The sequence below is a fragment of the Megascapheus bottae genome, chromosome 6, assembly GCF_031878675.1.
Source record: "Megascapheus bottae isolate mThoBot1 chromosome 6, mThoBot2.hap1, whole genome shotgun sequence".
Lineage (NCBI taxonomy): Eukaryota > Metazoa > Chordata > Mammalia > Rodentia > Geomyidae > Megascapheus > Megascapheus bottae.
The window spans coordinates 41,188,830-41,212,352 of record NC_143514.1 but is presented as its reverse complement, the minus strand read 5'-3'; the positions used below and the strand labels follow the sequence as shown (position 1 = coordinate 41,212,352).

At 38.3% G+C, this 23,523-nt stretch overlaps 1 protein-coding gene across 1 annotated transcript in view; it reads left to right on the top strand.

Moving 5' to 3' along the window:
• Positions 1 to 23,523, top strand: part of Raver2 (ribonucleoprotein, PTB binding 2) — a 67,911-nt gene that overhangs the window by 24,830 nt on the left and 19,558 nt on the right. The window contains exons 3-6 of the mRNA XM_090333978.1: positions 2,567 to 2,633; positions 13,820 to 14,289; positions 16,474 to 16,665; positions 21,161 to 21,287. Coding sequence (XP_090190104.1) covers positions 2,567 to 2,633; positions 13,820 to 14,289; positions 16,474 to 16,665; positions 21,161 to 21,287 — 856 coding nt within the window. The remainder of the gene's footprint in view (positions 1 to 2,566; positions 2,634 to 13,819; positions 14,290 to 16,473; positions 16,666 to 21,160; positions 21,288 to 23,523) is intronic.

Sequence of the window (23,523 nt, the reverse complement as noted above, 5' to 3'; positions counted from 1 at the left end):
GTAAATTTTAGGCTAATATGTATATTGATCGTTACATGTTCCAGCAAGCAACAGTTCAAAAATTGATACATATGTATACCAATCCACATCTGTTTATGCACATACACATAGATGTATCTCTCCAGATAGATAGATAGATAGATAGATAGATAGATAGATAGATAGATAGATAGATAATGAGGTTTGAACTCATTGCCTCATGCTTGCAAAATAGGCACTCCCTTTCTTGTTTACTTATTTTTCAGAAAGAGTCTTCCTTTTTTCCTTGGTTGGCCTGGACCACAGTCTCCTATTTATATTTCCTGCAAAGCTGGGATGAAAAATATGTAGTACTGCATTCAGCTTTTTATCAGTTAACATGCAGTCTCTGTAACTTTTTTCTCAAACAGGCCTTGTTCTAGAATCCTCCAGATCTCAATCTCCAAAGTAGCTGGGATTACAGGTGTAAGCTGCTGTGCTTAGCTGTTTTTCAACAACTCTGATATAGCTTACAAATAAGTAGTATTGCATTATCTTTTGTATGAGGCCTGATTATTTTTTCTTCACCCAGCTTTATGTTTTTCCTATTTCATCACCTCTCTTTTCCTCTACTACTGGGTTAAAAGGGCAAATATATCTCAACTGTCCTCTTGCTTTCCATTTCTAGGTTGCTCTTATGGTAACTCTTATGAAGAGTTATGGTTGTAACTGGGTACAACAGTTACAGAGTTTTGGTGATGGTTGATGATAGTGTCCCATTGCACAGAGACAAGTAAGGCAGTATGGCACGGGGCAGTCAGCTCCTGAAGCCCTGGTGATTGGCCTAGTCCTCGCTCAGCAAGCTATTGGCTAGACTGAATGAAAAAAGTAGTGAGTTCAATGATTACTACCAACTGAAAGCTGACTAAGTATTATAGCAATAGAACCGTAAGAGTTAGCATTATGGAATTAAACCTTTTACATGTACTTACCATACTATATACTTTATGTATTAGCAACTGTGTATAATTAGCTTATACTTTTTTTTTCTTTTGTTCTTTGAGAGTACCAGAGTTTTGTTGTTGGTTGTGGTTGTGAGGCTTGAACTCAGGGCCTGGGCACTGTACTTGTGCATTTGTGCTCAATCCTAGTGTTCTACCTCTTTGAGTCACAACTCTACTCCCATTTTTTCTTTTTTGTCAGTTCTGGGGCTTGAGCCCAGGGCCGGGGTGCTGGCCTTGAACCTCTTTTTGCTCAAGGCTAGTTCTTTGAGCCAAATGTCACTTCTGGTTTTTGAGTGGTTAATTGGAAACAAGCAAGAGTCTCATGGGTACTTTTCTGCCCTGAATGGCTTTGAACCATGATCTCAGATATCAGCCTCCTGAGTAGCTAGGATTATGGGTGTGAGCCACTTCCGGTTTCATCATGGCTAATTGGAGATAAAGCGTCTGGACTTTCCTGCCTGGGCTGGCTTCACACAGCAATCCTCAGGTCTCAGCCTCCAGAGTAGATAGGATTACAAGTGTGAGCCACCAGTACCGCTCAGCTTATCAGTACCAGAATTTTGAACGTGAGTCATGCTTCCAGCCTTGTTTGCTTTCAGTCCTTTTTTTTGGTTGGACAAGGTCTTTTGTTTTTGCCCAGGGCTGCATTCAGACTACAGATCTCCTAGCCTCTGCTTCTTGAATAGCTACAATTACAGTGTGTGCCACCATACCTAACTCATTCCTTATGTACACATTAAACTATCCAGCATAGGGTTAGAATGTCTATTTAAGGGATTTTCTAATTCCTTTGTATCTGTTCTAGAATACGAAAAAATAAGGCCACAATTTATATTTACCTTTATATATATATATATATATATATATATATGTTTGTGTGCGTGTGTGTTTGTGTGTGTGTGTGTGTGTGTGTGTGTGTGTGTGTGTGTGTGTGTGTGCATGAATGTCTTTCCTGTGCAAAGTGATACAGGTAATAATTAAATATATAAAATAAAGTCCCTGTACTCAAGTACTATATGGAGCCACAGGGAAATAGATATAGCTGTATACTATGCTTTGGTGGCTATTGTTTTTATAACTAGAAATTTCTAAATTAAAATCTCATTTATTTATTACAATAAATGTAATGCATATTTCTTCTCCATGTTTGTGCTACAAGTATTTATAGATGAATTACTGTTAAAACTTCTGTAGGTAGTATGCAGACATTGAAATAAATTTCATTAAAAGGTCACATTCTGTGGGAAAATTTCAGAAAAAGTATCATGAAGCAACATGTGAGATGGATTTGAGGCAGTGTGGGGCCTTTGATCCTTTGATGATCTCTTCCTGGCAGGCTAGATGAGGCTAAGGGAAGAGGTGCAGGGGAATTGTGCCCCAGACACTCGGGAGACAGAGGCTGTGGTTCTGTGTAGGGACTGAATTACAAGGTGCATTTTGAGAGCGAGGCGTTTGCCGTCAATGCCTGTCAGTACTGGGGTTGTGTGGAAGAGTTCCTATTCACATATATGTGGTGATGGTGGTAGCCATTAAACTAGACTAACAGAGTTGTGTCATCTGCTGAGTTCATGTGTTTATTGAATTCATGGTTTTGTCTCTTTCAGGAAGTTCATGATTTGTTAAAAGACTATGAGTTGAAGTATTGTTATGTTGACAGAAATAAACGAACGGGTAAGTTTTCAGTTTCTTGGATCCAATTTCATTTTGGTTCTACGTAAGAGTCACAGAACAAGAAAAACCCTTTGTCTTTTCATAAGTAAGCCAATCAATAAAATTCATAAACATTGGATTACCTTAGTATTGTTTGCGTAATTTATTTTCTGAAGATATTGTCAATATTTTAAATTTTAACTATATAAATTAAAATAAATTAGTAGAGAGACAATTTAGTATGTAGTTAGGTGAGTTGAGAACTTGCAGTTCTCTGGCTTTTTCTCTTGAATTCTGGAATTGCATGAGTATGCCATAGTGTCCCACCTGAGACTTACAATTTCTATAGATGAAAATTCTAATACTTTGTTATAGTGAGTGTTCTTTCTAGGCTCTGTCTGCTTCTATTTTAATAATATATTGCTGAACTTTGCCAGTAGACTATATAATATGATTGTTAGTTGACAAAGGAAACTTGCTTTAGTTTAATGACTGAGCTTTCATTTAAAAAATTAATGTTTTGTCTAGAATGGAAAGTTTTTATAGAAACTTTTTTATTGGTACTCATATATACTATAATTCACATGATAAACCATTTAAAAATTTATTAAGTTGTACAAATAGGTTGAATTCTGTAAATTAGGTTATGAGAACAGTATACTCATTTTATATTTGTGAGATTAAAACTGGATTGTTCATTTTGTATATATGTGGTATGTAAATGTTTTCAAGCATCTTTTTAAGATAAAGGGGAACTGAAAGGTGATAAAACCAGCATGTACAGTGCACTGCTCAGATTCCCTTGTTACCTCATGAATCTAACTTCCAATCTATGTATTATTTCGAGGTAATCAATTCTTTTACTTATGGGAATAAGGTAAGATAATATTTCCCTTATGTTCAGGAGTGGACATGTGATTTGCTTTGTGGTAAACAAAATCAGAGTGGAAATGGCATATGTGCCTCCTACAGGAAGGTCTCAGAGACAGCCAGTGCATTACTCATTTATTTGTTACTTATTGTTTGCCTGTCTCTGGCTGCAGTCACTGGGGAAGAGCTTTTTTGTCAGTCGTATTGGAGTTGGAACTCAGTGATATATGCTTGTTATGCAGATGCCTAACTGCAGGGCCTGTGCCCTGGCCTACACAAAAATATACCCATTTTATGCTTTCTATCATAGTTGGCATGAGAGTCATACATTACCCAACTTGGCTTCTTTTGTTGAGATGAAGTCTTCTTGGACTTTTCTGCCCAGTCTGGCCTTGAACTGATGTCTTCCCAATCTCATTCACCCAAGTAGTTGGGTCATTCTGTAATCCCAGCTATTCTAGAGGCTGAACTTCTTCCAGTCCAGGTTTTAGTATGTAAGGAGCAAAATCTCCTTTCTTGCCTTTTCTTCAAACTACACATATACTGTGTACAGCAAGAAAATCTTGGTTGTAGCAGTATTGAGATTATGGGGTTGCTTTTTTTTCTTGTTGTTGTTACTGTTGCTCTTTTTGCCATAGTATTGAGTAATACCTACCAGTTACTGAATCTGGAAAGTTAGTGGGTTTGTTTGTGTGTGTGTGTGTGTGTGTGTGTGTGTGTGTGTGTGTGTTTTAACTTTATGAGAATGGGTTATTCTGTATTTCAACTTTAACTTTTTCTATTTATTACCATGTTAATACATATAACTCTATACCATTGTTTTCAACTACCATATGTCAATCAATTATGTGAACTAATCACAACTGATGTATCCTTTGGGGTAGGCATTTGTGTTTTTAACATTTCTAGTATTTTAGTATTGTGAAACCTGTTTCTAATAATCTATTTCTCCACAATTGGAGAAATTTTAGTGTTACTAGGTAGTAATAAAGGGTTTTTTATGGGGGCTGGGAGTGTAGCCTAGTGGTGGAGTGCTTGCTAGCATGCATGAAGCCCTGGGTTCAATTCCTTGGTACCACATACACAGAAAAAGCCAGAGTGGTGCTGTGACTCACTTGGTAGAGTAATAGCCTTGAGAAAGCTCAAGGACAGTGCCCAGGCCCTGAGTTCAAGCCCCAGTACTGGCAAAATTAAAATAAATAAATACAATTATGGGTACAGACTTTAAGTCTCGTAGAACCAGGAGTTCTATTCCAGCGGTTCCCACCAGCTGAAGCATCAAGAGGAATATTCAAAAGGTTTTGCCTTAACAGTGGGTCAAATTACCTCCTGTCCTACCTAAAATTTAAAAACAAGAATAGACAATATCAAACTGTTTCCTGGTAACTTAACCACATCTGAGAACAAAATTCAAAAATATTTATACAAATACAAAAATATCTGCCATCCAAACAAGGTTAAATTTACATTTGGCATCCAGCAAAAAAAAAAATTCAGCAAGTGCCAGGCATGGTGCCAGGCACGACTGTTTTAGAGAATCTATGGTCTTGCAAATAAATGGAAGAGGTCATAGAAGGAGAGAGTGTCCTCTCACTGCCTCAGCTCCTGCCTAGACTTGGAAGTTTGTGTCACTATGTAATTTAAATTCAGTCCTTAAATCTCATATTTGGATTGAGCAAGTGCAAAGACACAAGGAAAGGAAGAGATTGTCAGCTTTTAACTCTGCTAGCTGATTGTGAACACACCTTTATTCACGTATCTGGTGCTTGCTGTGTGCTTGCACTGGGATAGTAGAAGCAAATTCAGTATGGATACAGGCAGCTAAATAAATTCATTACAACATAGTCTGATCTCTGTGACAACTCCAGCCATGTTCATGGTAAAGAGGTGTATGAAACAAGGCAGGGCAAGCTCTAACTAGAGAGAAGGAAGACCACTCGGGCCCACGAGGCAGTCCTCTCTGGCTGGATTTGACTCAGCAAAATAGCTGAAATGCTGGGACAGAGGGATACATGGGAAGTGTAAGTGGATACTCGAAACAGACTAACGCAGTGCTTCAGTACTGTTGGGGAATTGGGAGTGGTGGTAAGGAGGGGTGGGCTGGAGTTCTCTGTGGCCTTCTTGTAGGGTCTTGTTAGGGCATGGTGCCTGAGTTGGGATGCTGCAGATCTGGGAATACCAGACCTTTGCATCTGGATTCAGTTTTTGAGTGGTCACTGTTGTCATTATAGGAAAAGATTAAAAGAGGAAAAGCTAGAAAAATGAAGAGGGTGGATTTAAGATCCATTTGAAGAGTTGAATTTGAGAGGTTTTGTTGTTGGTTTTTAATGTGGGAAATGAAGAAAAATGGGCCTAGAGAATCTGATAGGTCTTGTATTTGTGAGTGTTATATTGTCTCTAAAATAAAAAAAATCAAGGCCCAATGAGCAGTGCTGAGCAATCACCTCCTCACTGTGTGTGTGTGTGTGTGTGTGTGTGTGTGTGTGTGTGTGTGTCTTTATTTAAGAGATAGGATGAAGATTATGAGTTGAGTTTTGGGTAGTCATGTGGGAGTCCATTTGATGTATATGCACACATCCATCCATCTGCATATAAAAGGAATGAAGACTAGAAACAGCTTTGGGAGTCCACTGAGTACTGAAGGCCTTCTTGGACCATTCCACTAGGTGGTTTTGCTTGCTGTTCTTAATTGTGTTCATGGTCCTTCTATTTCCTTCTCAGTAATACTGCATTTGGTTTCCCGTGCTCCTGTTGGGAAGTGAGTTCTGTGTTGAAAGAGATCTTACCATTTACGCACTCAGGTTTTTCCAGTACTTGTCCTGGCAGTTGGCACAGAGCACTGAGAAAGTGGGAAAGGACTTAGTCACCCCAGGGCCAAGGGTGTGGAGTGACAGGAGTGACTCAGTGGGTGGGAGCAGTGGACTAAAGGACAAGTGGTACAGTGCATGAACCTACAGAGAAGAATCCTAACCTCAATGGGGACAGTGCGGGAGGAAGTGCAAAGAAAGTGGGCAAAGGAAGGAGTGCTTCAGCAGGCATGCAGAACTAGGAAAGAGGAGCAATTAGATTAATGGTTAAGTTCCCTCACAACTCATGCCTGAACAGATGAGGCTATGGGCTGATAGGGGGATACGAGCAGTATATACAGCTGATGGTTAGCTTATTTGTAAATAATAGGGGAAAGAGAGTTAAGTGCTATGTTGTGTCACCATTAGGAAAAAAATTAAAATAACTCCAGCCTTTTAAAAAATGGGGTTGGAAACCAAAGGATAGTCTCTCATTAAGGATGACGAAGCTATTTTTTACTTCAGTGTTGGAAGAACTAGCAGTGTTTCCCATTGGCAGTGATTCCCTTGCATTTGGAGACTGTGTTAGGTGAAAATTGGGTTTCTTTAAATGTTGCCATCACACGAGTGTGATGAGCAGTTCACACTCCTGAGAGCCATGTGGGCACGAAGACAAGAGACCGAAAGAGGTGATGGGCAGAATTACCCAAGCTGTTTAAATTCATCCTCCCTCTCTTGTGCTTTGCATATTTGCCATGCACCACATTTTGTCTGATTGTCATAATATAGTATACGGTTGTTCATAATATGGCAACTCCACGGAGCAAGAAGGCAGAAAATTTTAGAGAAGAAAATTGTAATTTGTGGATTACCTTAGGTTATTGTTTTTAAATTAATTGGAGTCTTTCAAATTGTCTTATAAAACCTCTCTGTCTTTGTCTCTCCCCTCTCAAAGAATATTCTTGCATAACACATAAATGGGTATAGCTAAAGTTCAATTTCCACAGATACAAATATATTTAAATTTAGTTGATTTAGGCCTTTGTATTTATCATGGGTTTTTGTTATTTGGGTTTTTAAAAATTAGTATCAATTAGCTCTACAGGAGCTTTCATTTTGACTTGCTCATTGGCTATTCATATTTCTTTTGAAAATTATCTATTGAGGTCATTCATTTGCCCATTAACTAGGTTGTTGATTCTTTGCAAGTTTAGTATTTTCAGCTCCTTTTATATTCCACTTGTTAATGGCTAGTCCCATTCTCTAAACTATCTTTCCACTTCCTTAACTGAGTAGAAACTTTTTAGTTGAATGCAGTCCTATTTATCAATTTTTGTTCCTGTTTTCTTGAGCTATTGAAGTTCTGTGCAGGAAATTACTACCTATGCCAGTGTGTTCTAATGTTTTCCATATACCTATACTAGTTTCAAGGTTTCAAGTTTTACATTAAAGTCCTTGATCTGCTCTGAAATTAATACTGGTATTGGGTGATAGACAAGGATTGAGTTTCATTCCTCTACATGTGTTTGTCCAAAATTCTAGGTATCCTTTGTTGAAGAGGCTTTTTAAAAATTTTCCTTGTTGGGGCCGGGAGTTTGGCCTAGTGGTAGAGTGCTTGCCTAGCATGCACAAAGACCCGGGTTCGATTCCTCAGTACCACATACATAGAAAAAAAAAGCCGGAAATGGTGCTGAGGCTCAAGTGGTAGAGCTCTTGCCTTGAGAAAGTCCAAGGACAGTGCTCAGACCCTGAGTTCAAGCCCAGGACTGGCAAAAAAAAATTCCTTGCATATATATACTTTAAGCTTTGGTCAAAAATGAGATGGCTGTAGGTATGTGGATTTATTTCTGAGTCTTCTAATGTGTTCCAATGGTCATACTGTCTTGTTTTGTGCCATTACCATGGTATTTTTGTTGCTATGATTCTGTAGTGTAATTTGAAGTCTGTGATAGAATTCTACCACTAATTTTTCCTCTCCGTTGTTTTAGCTATTTGGGATCTTTTGTGATTCCATATGAACTTAATGATTTTTTTTCTATTTCTGTGAAAAGTGACATAGGGATTTTGGTAGGTATTGCATCACATATATAGGTTGCATCTGGTTTTTGTTGTTGTTTTTTGTTTTGTTTTTTACATTATTGCCATTTGCACAGTATTGATTCTACCAATCCATGAACAAGGGAAGTCTTTTCCATGTTCTTCTGTTGTCTTCTTCAGTTTCTCTGTTCAAAGATTTGTAGTTTTTATTGTGGAGGATTTTCATTTCCTTGGTTAAGTTTACTCCTAGAGTATTGTGAATAAAATTGTTCTAAATGGGTTCCTAGCCAGTTTGTCAATATACAGAGAAGTTACTGATTTTGGTATGTTGATTTTGTGCCCTGCTATATTGGTGAAGATGTTTATCACATCTAGGAGTTTTAGAGTAGAATATTTAGAGTTCTTTAGTTATAGAATTATACCATCTATAAATGTGAATAATTAAGAGTTCTTCTTTCCCTATTTTTGTCTTTTTTATTTCTTTCTCTTGCCTTATTACTATGGCTAGGAACTCTGGTAATATATTGAGTAGGCATGGAGAAGGTGGACACACTTGTGTCACTCTTGATTATAGGAAGAAAATGATTTGTTTTTCCTATTTAGTTTTGATGTTGGCTTTGTGGTTGATTCCTGTCCCTTCCCTCCCTTCTTTTCCTCTCTGCTCATGGGGCTTGAACTCTGGCCTGGGCGCTATCCCAGAGCTCTTCAGTTCAAGGCTACTGCCCTACCCTTGAGCTCCTAGCCCCACTTCTCATTTTTTAGTGATTAATTGGAGATAAGAGACTCACGGCTTTTCTTAGGTGGAAGGTCTCTTATTGCCATTTCTATTTCAGTGCTTGAAATAGGCCTGTTGAGTTGGGTTATTAGTTCTTCTTGGTTCAGTGTGGGTATGTTAATTTTGGCTAGGAATTCATCCCTTTCTTCTAGATCCTCAAATTTGTTGGCGTAAAGGTTTGAGAAGTATTCCCTCATGATGCTCTGGATCTTGGTAATTTCTGTCATGATATTACCATTTTTGTCTGCGATTTTGTTTATTTCGGTATGCTCCCTTCTTTTTTTGGTAAGATTTGCTAAGGGTCTGTCAATTTTGTTAATTTTTTCAAAGAACCAACTCCTTGTTTTGTTGATTCTTTCTATAGTTTTTTGTTGGACTCCAATTCATTTAATTCTGCTTTGATTTTAATAATTTGCTTCCTTCTACTGGTATTAGTGTTGGTTTGTTGCTCTTTTTCCAGGAGCTTAAGGTGACACATTAAATTGTTGGTTTGCGACTTTTCTAATTTGTTATTGTAGGCACTCAGAGCTATAAATTTTTCTCTGAGTACTGCCTTTGCCATGTCCCAAAGGAGCTGGTATTTTGTGTGTTCCTTTTTGTTAAGTTTCATAAACTGTTGGATTTCTGTTCTGATCTCTACAATGACCCATTGGTGATTCAACACTGTGTTGTTCAAGCTCCATGAGTTACAGGGTTTTCGTTGGTGGAGATGGGTGCTCAGTTCCAATTTGATGCCCTTGCGGTCTGAGAGAGTGCAGGGAATAATTTCAATGTTTCTGAATCTGCCCAGGTTTGTTTTATGCCCTAAAATGTGGTTTATTAAAACTAATAACAACAGATGCTGGAGGGGATGTGGCCAGGAGGGATCACTACTACACTGTTGGTGGGAGTGCAAACTCGTTCAACCACTATGGAAAGCAGTATGGCAGTTCCTCAAAAGACTAAACATAGAGTTCCCCTATGACCCAGCAATTCTACTACTAAGCATTTACCCAATTGTCCAGAAACAAGGACATACTAGCACAACGATGTTCATTGCAGCACAATTTACCATAGCAAAGATATGGAACCAACCCAGATGTCCCTCAGTTGATGAGTGGATCAACAAGATGTGGTATTTATACACAATGGAATTCTTTGCGGCTGTCAGAAAGAATGACATCGCCCCATTTGTTAGGAAATGAAAAGACTTAGAAAAAATCATATTAAGTGAAGTAAGCCAGACTCAAAGGAATTTAGGCTCAATGGTTTCCCTTTGTCATAATCAGTAGAAACCTTGGGCTCTCATAGCAGAGATTTGCAATAGAGCAAAACCTAGATACATAAGGCCATATAATATGACGTTAAATGAAAGGACCTCTGGGATATAGAAACAAAAGCCATATAATGAGGGATTGTTGTCCTTAATGTACTATGTTATCTCTCATCTCTTTTGCTGTCCCTTGGTTATCTCATATTGTTACAGTATCTCACTTTGTTATCTGATATATTGAATATATTTGTATTTGGCTATTTGGAATTGGATAGAGAAGGGGGAAAACAAGATGAGGGGTAGGGGTGTGGGGGAGGGAAATGAGGACCAAGACATGAGAAAGGGTATCAATGTATGTGAATTAATGCACCTTCTATCTGGTGAATATAATATAATCCTTCTATTAATTACAATAAAATATATTAAAAAAAAGAGACACGGCTTTGTATTCCTTATATTGTCCAGTATGGCTTTGAACCATGATCCTCAGATCTCAGCCTCCTGAGTAGTTAGGATTACAAGTGTGAGCCACTGCCCGGCAGGGCTTTGTATTCTTGCTTGGGTTTTTTTGTTTTGTTTCGTTTTATTAGATCTGAGATCAGGACTCATACATAGTACTTGGCTCTTTCACTCATTGGCTATTGCTCTACCAACTGAGCCAAGCCTCCATCCCTGGTTACTTGGCCTTTTCACTCATGACTGACACTCTAGAATAGAAGCCACAGTTTCACTTCCAGCTTCTTAACTGGAGATAAAAATTTGTCCAATTTATCTGCCTGGGCTGGCTTCAGTATCCTCAGAACTCAGCTCCTAAGTAGCTAGGTGTAAGCCACCGGCACCCATTTTCAAAGGTTTTTATGTATCAGTTGAGATAAGCATGTGACTTTTATTCTTGATCTTATTTATGTACTTTATGACATTTATTGATTTACATACATTAAAACAACTTTCCATCATGGGAATGAAATCAGCTTCATTGTTTATAATCATTTAGATGTATTGTTGAATCCAGTTGACAAGTATTTTATGAAGAATTTTTGCATTTATGTTCATCAGAGAAATTGCTGTATAAAATTCTTTTTAATGTATCACTGTGTTATTTGACACTCTTTTTTTTTTTTTTGCCAGTCCTGGGCTTGAGCTCAGGGCCTGAGCACTGTCCTTGGACTTTCTCAAGGCTAGAGCTCGACCACTTGAGCCTCAGCACCACTTTGGGCTTTTTTTCTATATGTGGTACCAAGGAATCAAACCCGGGTCTTCATGCATGCTAGGCAAGCGCTTTAACCACTAGGCCAAACTCCCGGCCTCACTGTGTTATTTGAAAATGAATATAATACTGACTTCATAGGAATAACTCTGTATTGTTCCTTTTCTTTCTGTCTCAAGGAGGTGTTTGAGGAGATTTAGTGTCTGATAGAATTCAGTAATGAGACTGTTGAGTTCTGGACTTTTTTGGGAGGGGTTTTTAAATTATTGCTTTAATTTTATTTTATAGGTTTATTATTAAAGCAGTCTACATCCTCTTGGTTCAATTTTGGTAGATCAACTTCATCTAGAAATGCATTCATTGCTTCTAGATTGTTCAATTTCCTTGAGTATCTTTTAAATGTATAGCATTCCCTCATGATCTTCTGGCTTTCCCTTCTATTTGTTGTGATAATCTCATTTTTTTTCCTAACTGTATTTACATGGGTCATTTGCTTCTTCCTTTTAGTCAGATTAGCTATGGATTTTATAATTTTATCTTTTTGAAGACCCTACTCTCTATTTCATTGACCTTTTTTTCCAGCATGTGGTTCTGAAGTGGGACCTTGTTTTCGCTAAGCTAGTGCTCTATCAGTTGAGCCACACCTTTAGCCATGTGCTTTTTTTTTTTTTTAATCCTTAGGGTCACACAAGCCTTTGTACTCTGGACTGTTTGTGAGTACGAAGTGCTTGAGTACTGTAATCCTTCTGTTTGCAGTCTCCCAAGTAGTTAAGATTATAGAAACAGACCCTCGCACCCACTGCTTCACTGAATCTTTGTGTAGTTTTTTAAAGTCTCTGTTGTTTTCTGCCTTATTATTTTTTTCATTTTCTGGTTTCAGATTTGGCTAATTCTTATTTTTCTAGGAGCTTGATATATATACCATTAAGCTATTCATTTGAAATTTCTCTGTTTTTTGATGTAGGCATTCACACTATAAACTTTCCTTTTCATACTGCTTTTGCTGTATCCTAAAGGTTTTAGTAGGGCTTATTTTCATTTTTACTGGATTCTATGAACTTTTGATTTTTCCCTCGTAGTCTTTTCAGTGATTCACTGTTGATTTCATTCAGTAGTGTGTTTGTTGCTCAATCTCCATATGTTTGATTGTTTTCTGTGGTTTCTTTTGTTATTGAGCTCTAGTTTTGTTCTGTTATGATCTGATAGAATATTCTCAGAGAATTATTCAAATTTCCTTAAATTTGCTTTGTTTTGAGTCCTATAATACGATCTATTTTGGAGAGTAGTTCATGGGCTGTAGAGAAGATACACAACATGTATTATGTAGCTGCTAGTTAACCGATGTTTGGTGTATAACTGTTAATAATTATTTTCTCCTCTGAATGGAGTGTTCCTTTCATAAATATAAAATGAACAGTTTTATTTAAATCTACTTTATCAGATATGAATATATCTATTCTTCCCTGCTTTAGGGTATTTTTTCTATACCTTCACTTTTTTCTGGTTCATACTATCAAATAGAGTCTTTCACATTTCTCTAGGAAGAAAGGTGGTCCTCTAACCTTGTTTTTATGTCAGTGACTTCTTAAAACATTTTGCTGTTTTGAATTTAGTACCTCTTGCTTATCAGCAAATTAAACCATGGTCCTTGCCCCCAGTGAAGTGGGTTTTTGTTTGTTTGTTTGTTGTTGTTGTTTGTATGGTCCCCATAAAATTTGATACCACAGATTGTTAGGGGGAAAAATCTGTGTATCATTGGGAAAGATGAACAAAAAGCCCTTAGAATAAAGTTGGATCTTACGGGGGGAATTCCTAATGTGTATACTTTTCTTTTCTTTTTTTTTTTTTTTGCCAGTCCGGGGCTTGAGCTCAGGGCCTGAGCACTGTCCTTGGACTTTCTCAAGGCTAGAGCTCTACCACTTGAGCCTCAGCACCACTTCCGGCTTTTTTCTACGTATGTGGTACTGAGGAATCGAACCCGGGTCTTCATGCATGCTAGGCAAGCACTTTAACCACTAGGCCAAACTCCCGGCCCCATGTGTATACTTTTCTATTTGAGCAAATGGCCACAAACTTAGTTCAGTGGAGGCTCAACATCTAAAGAAACAGCAAAATAGAATGAATACTGCTAATGCTATAACTGCATGATGATTTTGTTTCAGAAAAATGTGCAAGTGTCTGAGTAGGCTGAGTTATGGACCTAAAATGTTTTTCTTGCTGTCGGTTATAGTAAAAAGAATTTGGCCTCAAAACACTATCATTCATTTTATTATATTCCAGCTTTTGTTACCTTACTGAATGGGGAACAAGCCCAGGATGCAATTCAGATGTTTCATCAGTATTCTTTTCGAGGCAAAGACTTAATAGTCCAGCTCCAGCCTACAGATGCTTTGCTGTGTATTACCAACCTGCCCATTTCTTTTACATTAGAAGAGTTTGAAGAACTTGTTCGTGCTTATGGAAACATCGAGAGATGTTTTCTGGTCTACAGTGAAGTAACTGGCCACTCCAAAGGCTATGGGTTTGTGGAGTACATGAAAAAAGACTTTGCTGCAAAGGCCAGATTGGAACTGCTTGGCAAACAGCTGGGAGAATCCGCACTCTTTGCACAGTGGATGGATGTGAATCTTTTGGCCTCAGAGCTCATTCATTCTAAGTGCCTTTGTATAGATAAACTTCCGAGTGACTACAGGGATTCGGAAGAGCTGTTGCAACTTTGTTCCAGTATCCATAAACCTATATTTTGCCAGGTAGGTATTTTTAAGAGATTATTAGAGCTATTTAAAAATATTTGTGTCTATTATACATGAACTTACAAGTTTCTTTATCATACTTGTAAATAGCACATGGGACAATTTTTATTCTGTGCTAGCCTATAATGAAAACTTAAGATTCATAGGAAATTTTAAATCACTTCTGTTTGATGATGCACACTAGTTATTATATGTCCTTCAGTATGCCTTAGCAAACTCAACACTACTATTCCATCCATTCATCCAGCTTTTCACCCCTTGTCTATCCAACTAACTTACCCCCTTCTCACTATAAGATACCATGCCAAATTTCAGAAATGCAGAGAATAGAAGAATGCCTTATTTCAGAGTCTGGTATCAGAGAATGACAAGGAGGAAAAGTCTGGCAAATCTTACATAAAGAACAGTGTGGGAAAGGATAGGAAAATGTTATACAACTTAACAAGAATGTATAGTGGCTTCATAGAATCGTGGTAGTGAGATGTTTGGAGAAATCCTGAAAACCGTACCGTAAGAGTTTTGAAGCACTTAATTGTAGTAAGATTAAATATATCCAAATGAATAGAGATAAAGATACTGCGTATGACTGCCCTTACGATTTTTTACACAGCTATCAATTTTTCTTCTGGTACTCTATTTCTTCCTTCCTGCTTTTTTTTTTAAGTGTGTCTGTGGGTGATGGGGCTTGAACTTGGCCTGGGCACTCTCCCTGTGCTCTTCAGCTCTTCACCCTACCCCTGGGCCTGGGCACTGTCCCTCAGCTCTTTGGCTCAAGGCTACTGCCCTACCCCTAAGCCACAGCCCCACTTCCCATTTTCTAATGATTAATTGGAGATAAGAGACTCTCATTCTTTAGTGCCCAGGCTGGCTTTGAACCTTGATCCTTAGATCTCAGCCTCCTGAGTTGCTAGGATTACAGGTGTGAGCCACTCGTGCCCACTGAAATATTCATTTCTGAAACTACTGATGAGTGGATCTAGAGTGACTTTGCTTTTGAAAGACTTATAATGAACTAATTTATATGGGAATGAAGGTTATCATAATGAAACAGTGATAGTCACTATTTTAAGGCTTCCAAGGATTATTAAAACAATACTGGGATTACAATTTCTTGCTGTCCAGAGAAATTCTTGGGACTGAAGAAGAGATTAGACGTGGAAATCTGGTTTGGATTATGAGAGGAACAGAGCTGTTAGGGACGTATTGGGAAGAGGTCAATGTAATGCTTTTTCTTTACATGCTTGGAATGTTTATGGAGAAAAAGATAGTTGAGGAAATTTTTAAAAAGAATAAAAATGTGAATAAAAATAGAAATTCGGTGTAAATATAACAAGAAAAATAGAAAGCTAAGTTAAGTTTCAAAAATTAGAAAAAAAGAAAAGGACTGGGAACTGATATTTTTGTAATATCAGTGTATGAGATGCCAACCCACACATAAGAGTTATATGTTTCCTGAAAGACAAGTGTTGCGGTATACACATATATAAGACAACTCAGATGTGTTTGAAACTTGGAAATGTTCTGGTCTTCTTCTCACGGTGTCAGTTTTTACATGTCTTTAGTATCTCCCAGTACCCTCCTACAGGTGGGTAACTAGCTCTACATAGTGCACTTTACTCAAAACTCAAGGTTGAATGTTGGGCATGGTTATCTTAATAAATCTTGGCACTACTTTTACTTTGGCAGATTCTAGGGAATCTGCCTCATATAATAAACTACAAATTGAATGTGCTTTCACTCACATGTCTATTTTTGACAATACTTGTTTTACATCAATGTGTAGTCCAAAAATTGTTCTCTATGTCTCTGTAACCTGTGCCTTTTGTTTAAAAGAAAATTTCAATTACTGCATGTTCACATGTTCTCATAAATCCCCAATCACATATTTGTCTGAATGCCCGGGGACTATCATCAGTTAGGAATTGACTGTTAAAATAAATTATTTTTAAAAAATCAGAATGAGATTCAACAGATCCTTGTCTATTGTCCTGCCTCTAGAGAGGGACCTATGGAGTCTGCCCAAGCATCCCTATATCCTTCCGTTTTCATGGAGAAAGGATACATTATGGTCATGACTACCAGGCTCAGGTCCGCTTGTTCTTGAACTTAGGAAGGATGCCTTGTAAGCTAGCGTACTGAGTCACCTGCTGAATTTCTTTGTAATAATGTGCCTGGTGTCAGCTTGCACAGGATGAAGGCAGTTACGTTGGTGGCTTTGCAGTGGTTGAGTATCACTCTGCAGAGCAGGCGGAGGAGGCCCAGCAGGCAACCAATGGCGTGACCATTAGCAGGGGCAAAGTCCAGGTGTCCTTCTGTGCCCCAGGAGCATCAGGCCGAAGCACCCTAGCTGCTCTGATAGCCTCACAGCGTGTGGTAAGTGCAGTTTGGTCTGTTCAGGTTTCTTTGTCTAAAATTATAGAAAACTCTAAGACTATCTTAATCTAGACATACTATCCAAAGTCATTGCTTGTTCACTGAATTGTTATTATATTTCACATTCATCCTCTCTGAAAATTGACTAAATGATATCTTTGTAAGACCAAGACAGAAATTGTCATAGAGGGCCGGGAGTTTGGCCTAGTGGTAGAGTGCTTGCCTAGCATGCACGAATACCCAGGTTCCATTTCTTGGTACCATATACATAGAAAAATCCAGAAATAGCACCGCGGCTCAAATGGTAGAGTTCTTGCCTTGAGGAAAAAAACCCCAAGGACAGTGCTCAGACCAAGCTCCAGTCTAGGACTGGCAAAAAAAAAAAAAAAAAAGAAGTTGTCATAGAGAAAAAAATGTTTTGGTTTTTTTTTTTGCATTTTTTTTAATTGTAATTAGTAAAAGGATTACATGATATTTGCCAGATAGAAGGTGCATTAATTCACGTACATTGATACCCTTTCACATGTCTTGGTACCCATTTCCCTCCCCCCCCACACCTCCCACCCATCTTGGTTTTCCCCCCTTCCCTATCAAATTTCAAATAACCAAATACAAATAAATTCAATATATCAGATAACAAAGTGAGATACTATAACAATATGAGATAACCAAGGGACAGCAAAGGAGATGAGAGACAACATAGTACATTAAGGCAAAGATACGGAACCAACCTAGATGTCCCTCAGTTGATGAGTGGATCAACAAGTTGTGGTATTTGTACACAATGGAATTCTATGCTGCTGTCAGAAAGAATGACATCGCCCCATTTGTTAGGAAATGGAAAGACTTAGAAAAAAAATCATATTAAGTGAAGTAAGCCAGACTCAAAGGAACTTAGGCTCAATGGTTTCCCTCATTTGTCATAATCAGTAGAAACCTTGGGCTCTACTAGCAGAGATCTGCAATAGAGCAAAATCTTGATACATAAGGCCATATAGTATGAAGCTAATTGAAAGGACCTCCAGGATATCGAAATAAAAGCCATATAACGAATGATTGTTGTCCTTAAAAATGTTTTTTAGTTAAAAGATGTATTTATCGTGAGAAATTCTGTAAAAGAATTTTATTTGTTCAGTAAATATTGGAGTTGCCCTTCAGCTGTGAGGTTGGAGTATATTGTGCCTCTACTGGATGTTTTTCCTAAGTATTCCTAAGTATGAGTAGAGGAAGTCATGTGTCTCCTTTCTGCTCTTTATCATCAACCATCTACCTCTTCCTCCCCACTTCTTTGTCCTGAAGCCCCACATACAGGTCTCCGTCTTCTTCATAGCTTAGTAAATCATTTTTTTATTTAACGAAGGGTGAGATACACATTTGAAAGAACTGGAGAAGACCTCATGAAGCAGATGACATTCAAGTGTGACATTAAACAATGGCATATGTAGATGGGTGGAGGATAAGATTGCCAAATACAGATTGTACATGAGACACACTCATGTTAACAAATCATTTATTGCTTATCTGAACTCCAAGTTTAACTGAATATCTCATATTTTGACTTGCCGAATCTGACAGCTGTGAGGAGGAGACTGCATAGGTGACAAGGTGAAGCAAACAGCCCCAGCAGTGGCCTGAGCTGGGTTTATGTGCTTATAAGTAGACAGCTTGGATAGTAACACAGAGCTATATACGATGAGGTGGTAGCCTGACATCACAGCAGGGAAGACTGGTGTGCCCAGAGAACTTAAACTGAATTTGATTAGCAGTAGAGAGCTGATAAAATAGCTAAATGAGATAGTGACACCGAGGCAGGCCATGGTGAGAGTAGTCTGAAACTGACTTTTAGATGAGCTACAGAGAGAGGAAGATCAAGGATAGGGGGACAGACAGAACATGGCCATCTCCACCTTCTTCCTTCTCTTCCTCTCTCATCTCACTTCGGGTCCTAGAGCCTGTCTTCTCTTAGCTGTCTCTTTCATTATTCCTGTATTTTTTCTTACGTAATTGACTACTTTAGCCATTTGTTCCCCATCAATTTCCATGCCTCTGTCTAAGTTTTCTCTGTTGGATTGTGGAGTTTGCAATTCTGAATCCATTCCTGTCGCCTACTTCCAAAGTCAGGACACTAGCTTCTCATGGAGAAAAATAAACAAGTGGCTAGCAATGCCCAGGAATGGCATCTGTTCAGAGCTGGCCCAGCTACCCACAGCTTGTCACTCATCTGGTCTTTGGCATTTCCCACAGCAGTGTCTGATATCTGCACTCTGTTCCTGCTTTTGTCCATCTTTCTGTCAGATGGTCATGGGCTCTACTTTCTAGAGACATGAAGGCTTTGTGTTAGATTCATTCAAGCAACTTTTCTTATTTCTGACCTCCCTCTTCAATTAATACCATTCATTCTACAAATCTTTACTTGGTGCTGGCTTCGTGCACAGTGAGAGCTGTCAGAATTCACTGGTGTTGAGTAGAGATCCCTGCTCTCTTAGAGGAAGCAGAACCTCTGTAACCACAATTACAGATCAGAGGTCTAACTCCAGGGGTCTAACATCCCAGGTCCAGCCACTTAGCCCAACATGCCAAATAAGGAGACGAGCAATGTTAAAAGAGAGTTATTAATATGGCATGGGAACACAAAGTAAGCATTTCATCCCATCTTTGAGGAACAGGCATGAGTTTTAGGTTTAAACAGGAGAAAAATTGGGATGGGGGAGAGAAGTATGCCTAGTTAAGTAGTCTGAGCAAAGGGTGCCTGGTTTAGTTATTGTCTCAGTTGTACGTCTCAGAGGGATCCCAAAGAAGAACAGTCTTGTTGACATGAAACAATTACTTCTGCTCCAGAATACAGCCTCATCATTGAAGTGTTTTAGGTGATGGTCATCACTGGGGACCCTGCAAGTAGGAGGAAGAGAAATCATACTATTTGTATGTGTCAATTATTACTGTATTTTGGGTGGTGCTGAAGTCATGAGAGCTAGAGACTTATATCTTTGCTTTTTGTACTGTCTTGATTCTTTTCATTGTTGTTTACAATTTCATTAAATACATGAGTTTTTATTGCTGTTGAGAGAAACTTCTCCAGATGTTGTTCTTTACAACTATGCAATCAGAATTTCTTAGAAAAAAAGCCTAATTCAGTGTTCTCATTTCTTATCTATTCCCTTCTCAGCCTAGTGCATTGTAGTTTCTGCCTTTGCTGTTAAAGTGACAGTACTCTCATGGAAATTAGCAGAGATTTTTAAAAAATTACTACTATTATTATTTTTTAATAGTCCTATCTAATGGGTACTCTTCAGTCATTTTTTTTTTGATACTGGCCCCAGGGCTTGAACTCCAGGCCTGGGAAGTGATCTGAGTTTCTTTTGCTCAAGGCTAGCACTCTATCAATGAGCCACAGTACTACTTATGGCTTTTTCTAAGTGGTTCATTGGAGGTAAGAGTCTTGCAAACTGAATTGCCCATATCTTACCCTGTCTGCTCCCTGCTGTCCCTCAGGGCTAATTCCTCTGTTCTATGGCTGTCACTGAACCTTACTGCTCTTTTCCTGCCTTGTTTTCTGGCCAGAAGAGCCAGCTTCCCTTCCCTCAAGGCAATGTAGAGGAAAGATCTCAGTCATAAACTCAAAAGCTTTTCTTCGAATTGCCCTGTGTGGATCCAGGCTCTCTAGTGCAATCTTTCTGGTTTCTTGTACACCTTCTCTCCAAGGGTTTTGGTTTTTGTTTTTAATCAGGGTTATGGAAGTTTCTCAGAGTCTTCTCTTCCTTTTAGTTTCAGTGTCTAGATTGGAAGAGGGATCTCGATTTCCTGATCAAGTCTCCATTTTCTCATGACTAGATATTTCAAGTTTTTATTTTCTATTATTTTTATTAAAGAATTTATTAACATTGATTTTTACATCATATTTCAAATGTCATGTTTAACAAACAAGTATTCAAGAAGGTAATCTCTATATATTTTCTATTATTAAAGTTAAGATCCTCATAGATTAGGCTAGTTTTTTTTAAAACAGAATACTTACATTCAATTACATATATATATGAAGTCAGCTTATTTTAGTCTTGTGTTAGACTTGGAATATAAAAAATATTTGCAAGATACCCTACATTATTAAGCTTCAGATCAACAGAATAATAAAGCTCTTCTGTAGTATTAAAGAAGATTCATATTGTGCCAGCAAGTTGTCTCCTTGGTAGCTAATTCAGATTTTCCTTGTTACTATCTTATGTGCTTATTATGAAGAGATTTGTTCTGCTAGATGTGAGTCTTTGTGAAAACAATTGACATTTAATTGACATTCATGAAGATTTCATGTCAGATGTAAAATAGGACCGCTAAATTAACTTGAAAGCTGGATAGAAAGCAAACAACTGGTTCATAATGTAAGACAAGTTGTGTTGGAAAATAGATCTTTGATGAATTAGAATGTCTAGGAGAAAGCCTTTAAAATGCTGTCTTTTGTATCCATGCTTGTTCTAATGTTCGGCTGCATTCATGGAAGACACAAAGTAATCAAAAGGGATTACTTCCAGAGCCTAATCCTGTACAAATTATGAGAAGTTTAAACAACCCTGCCATGTTACAAGTTCTTCTGCAGCCTCAGCTGTGTGGACGAGCTGGCAAACCAGGTAAGCAGGCATCCCCTGTTAACCCAAAGTGCTGGCTCAAAGCTGACTGGGCTACCTTATGTCCAAAATGTGAAGACACACTCATGTGTTGAAAACCACAAATTAGTTTTAAAAAATTATTTTAAGCAGTTATCTGAGATACCAGTGTATTTTGATTATTTTTCATAAGTTAGTCTGCTTCTGTGTTTCCTGTTATATTTACCATTAATAAATATCAAATACTAAGCCTTAAATCTAGCTCTTAATTGAAATGATTTGAAACCAGGTCATCATTTCCATACCACTTCTTGGCACACCTCCCCTCATTGTGGCAGGCCTTGCCCAGCAAGTCAGCTGTGGCTTTTCAATGGCAGATTCCCAGAATTCAGTCTATGGCCCCCTCTTCTCCTCACAGGGTGGGAGGCGGGGTTAGAAAAACCTGGCTCAGGCCCCAGAGCTCCATCATACAGCCCGGTTAGTCTCTTGTCTTGGTTACCTTCATCATAAGGCTGGCTGTAGTCTCACCTTCATCATCTTCTTAGAACACTCCTTTCAAGTGGGAATTTTCAAGGACTTATTCTCTCTCCCAGGATAAAATCTAGTTAAATTCTGTCTCTCTCTCTCTCTCTCTCTCTCTCTCTCTCTCTCTCTCTCTCTCTCTCTCTCTCTCTCTCTCTCTCTCTCTCTCTCTCTCTCTCTCTTCCTCTCTCTCTGTGTATATGAGTGTGAAACTCCCAATGTTTGGATACCTTAGCCTGTAGGCCTTAGTCCTGCCCCACTTTTACTTCAGTTATTTTTCAGATAGGGCCTCACTTTTGCCTGAAGTCAGTATTAGACTGGAATCGCCTGACCTTTGCCTCCCACATGTTTGAGTTTACAGGTATGCACCCATCACACCCAACTTGTTCTTGGAGTTAGGAGTTAGGACTAACTTTCCCCTACCACCGAGAGTCTCAAACTATGATCCTCAGACATGAGCCACTGTGCCCCGCCTGGCTAACTTTTTATTATACAGCAGTATTTATATTGTTTCAGGTCTTCAACAATTATTTCTGCGTAAGAAGTAACTTTAGAGGTGTTCAGGCTCAGGCTATGATGTAATCTTCAGAAATCTTTTCTACAGCTTACATCTTGAGCACACGAATAATTAAAATCTCATTGCTTCTCAAGGCAATTAGTTTCTTAGTTTCATAATTTTAATCACTAGAAATGTCCTTTCTTGACAGGACTGGATTTGAACTCAAGGGCTTGCTAGGCAGGCCCTCTTGCTTAAGTAGTACCCCTGGTTGTTTGTTGCTGGTGTTTCGCTTTCGTCATCATAAAAAAATCCCCAATCTCTCAGGCCAGCCTAAACAACAGTTCTTCTATTTCCATTTCCTATATAGCTGGATGACAGGTGCCCAGCTTTTTATTGATTGAGATGGGGATCTCCTTACCTTTTTTGCTTATGATCTCCTTGAACTATTATCTCCCTGATCGCAGCCTGCTAAGTGGGCAGGATTATAAGTCTGAGCCAGCATGCCTGTCGTAGAAATTCTTGCATTATGTCATAATCTCTGTAATTGTTGGTCCCTTAGTATGTTTCTGACTAAACAGAAAAATCTTTTTCCACAAGAATAGCTTATAATGTTGGAAGACAATACTATGAATACTCATCAATTTTGGTTTGATTTTTCCCCGGCTTCTGTTTTTCCAGTCTCCTATTGTCTGCTTTATTTATTTATTCATTCATTTATTCACTCACTCACTCATTCATTCTGTGAAACCATATCAGTAAAATAAAATTTGTAGCCCAAACTCCAATCTATTCTTTTTCTGTAGAATATTAGTGGTCCTACACCAAATCAGTCTACCATTCAGAGTCCATTTATTAAGAAATTATTAAGCTTAATATTTTCCTTTTCTAAGACAAAATTGAAATAAACAAGAGTTGTAGTACATTCTTTCCAAAAACTTTTCTTTTATATGTCTTACACTTTTCTTTTCAGTGACAGTCCTGGGGCTTGGACTCAGGAGAACCTGGACACTGTCCCTGAGCTTCTTTTGTTCCAGGCTGGTACACTACCACTTGAGCTACAGGTTCATTTCTGGCTTCTTGTTAGTTTATTGGAGATAAGTGTCTCACAAACTTTTATTGCTCAGGCTGTCTTCAAACTGTAATCTTCAGGTCTTGAATAGCTAGAACCACAGGTGTGAGCCACCAGTGTCCAGTTTAGCCTTCAGGTAGTAATCTGAAAATGTTCCAACCATATCTACT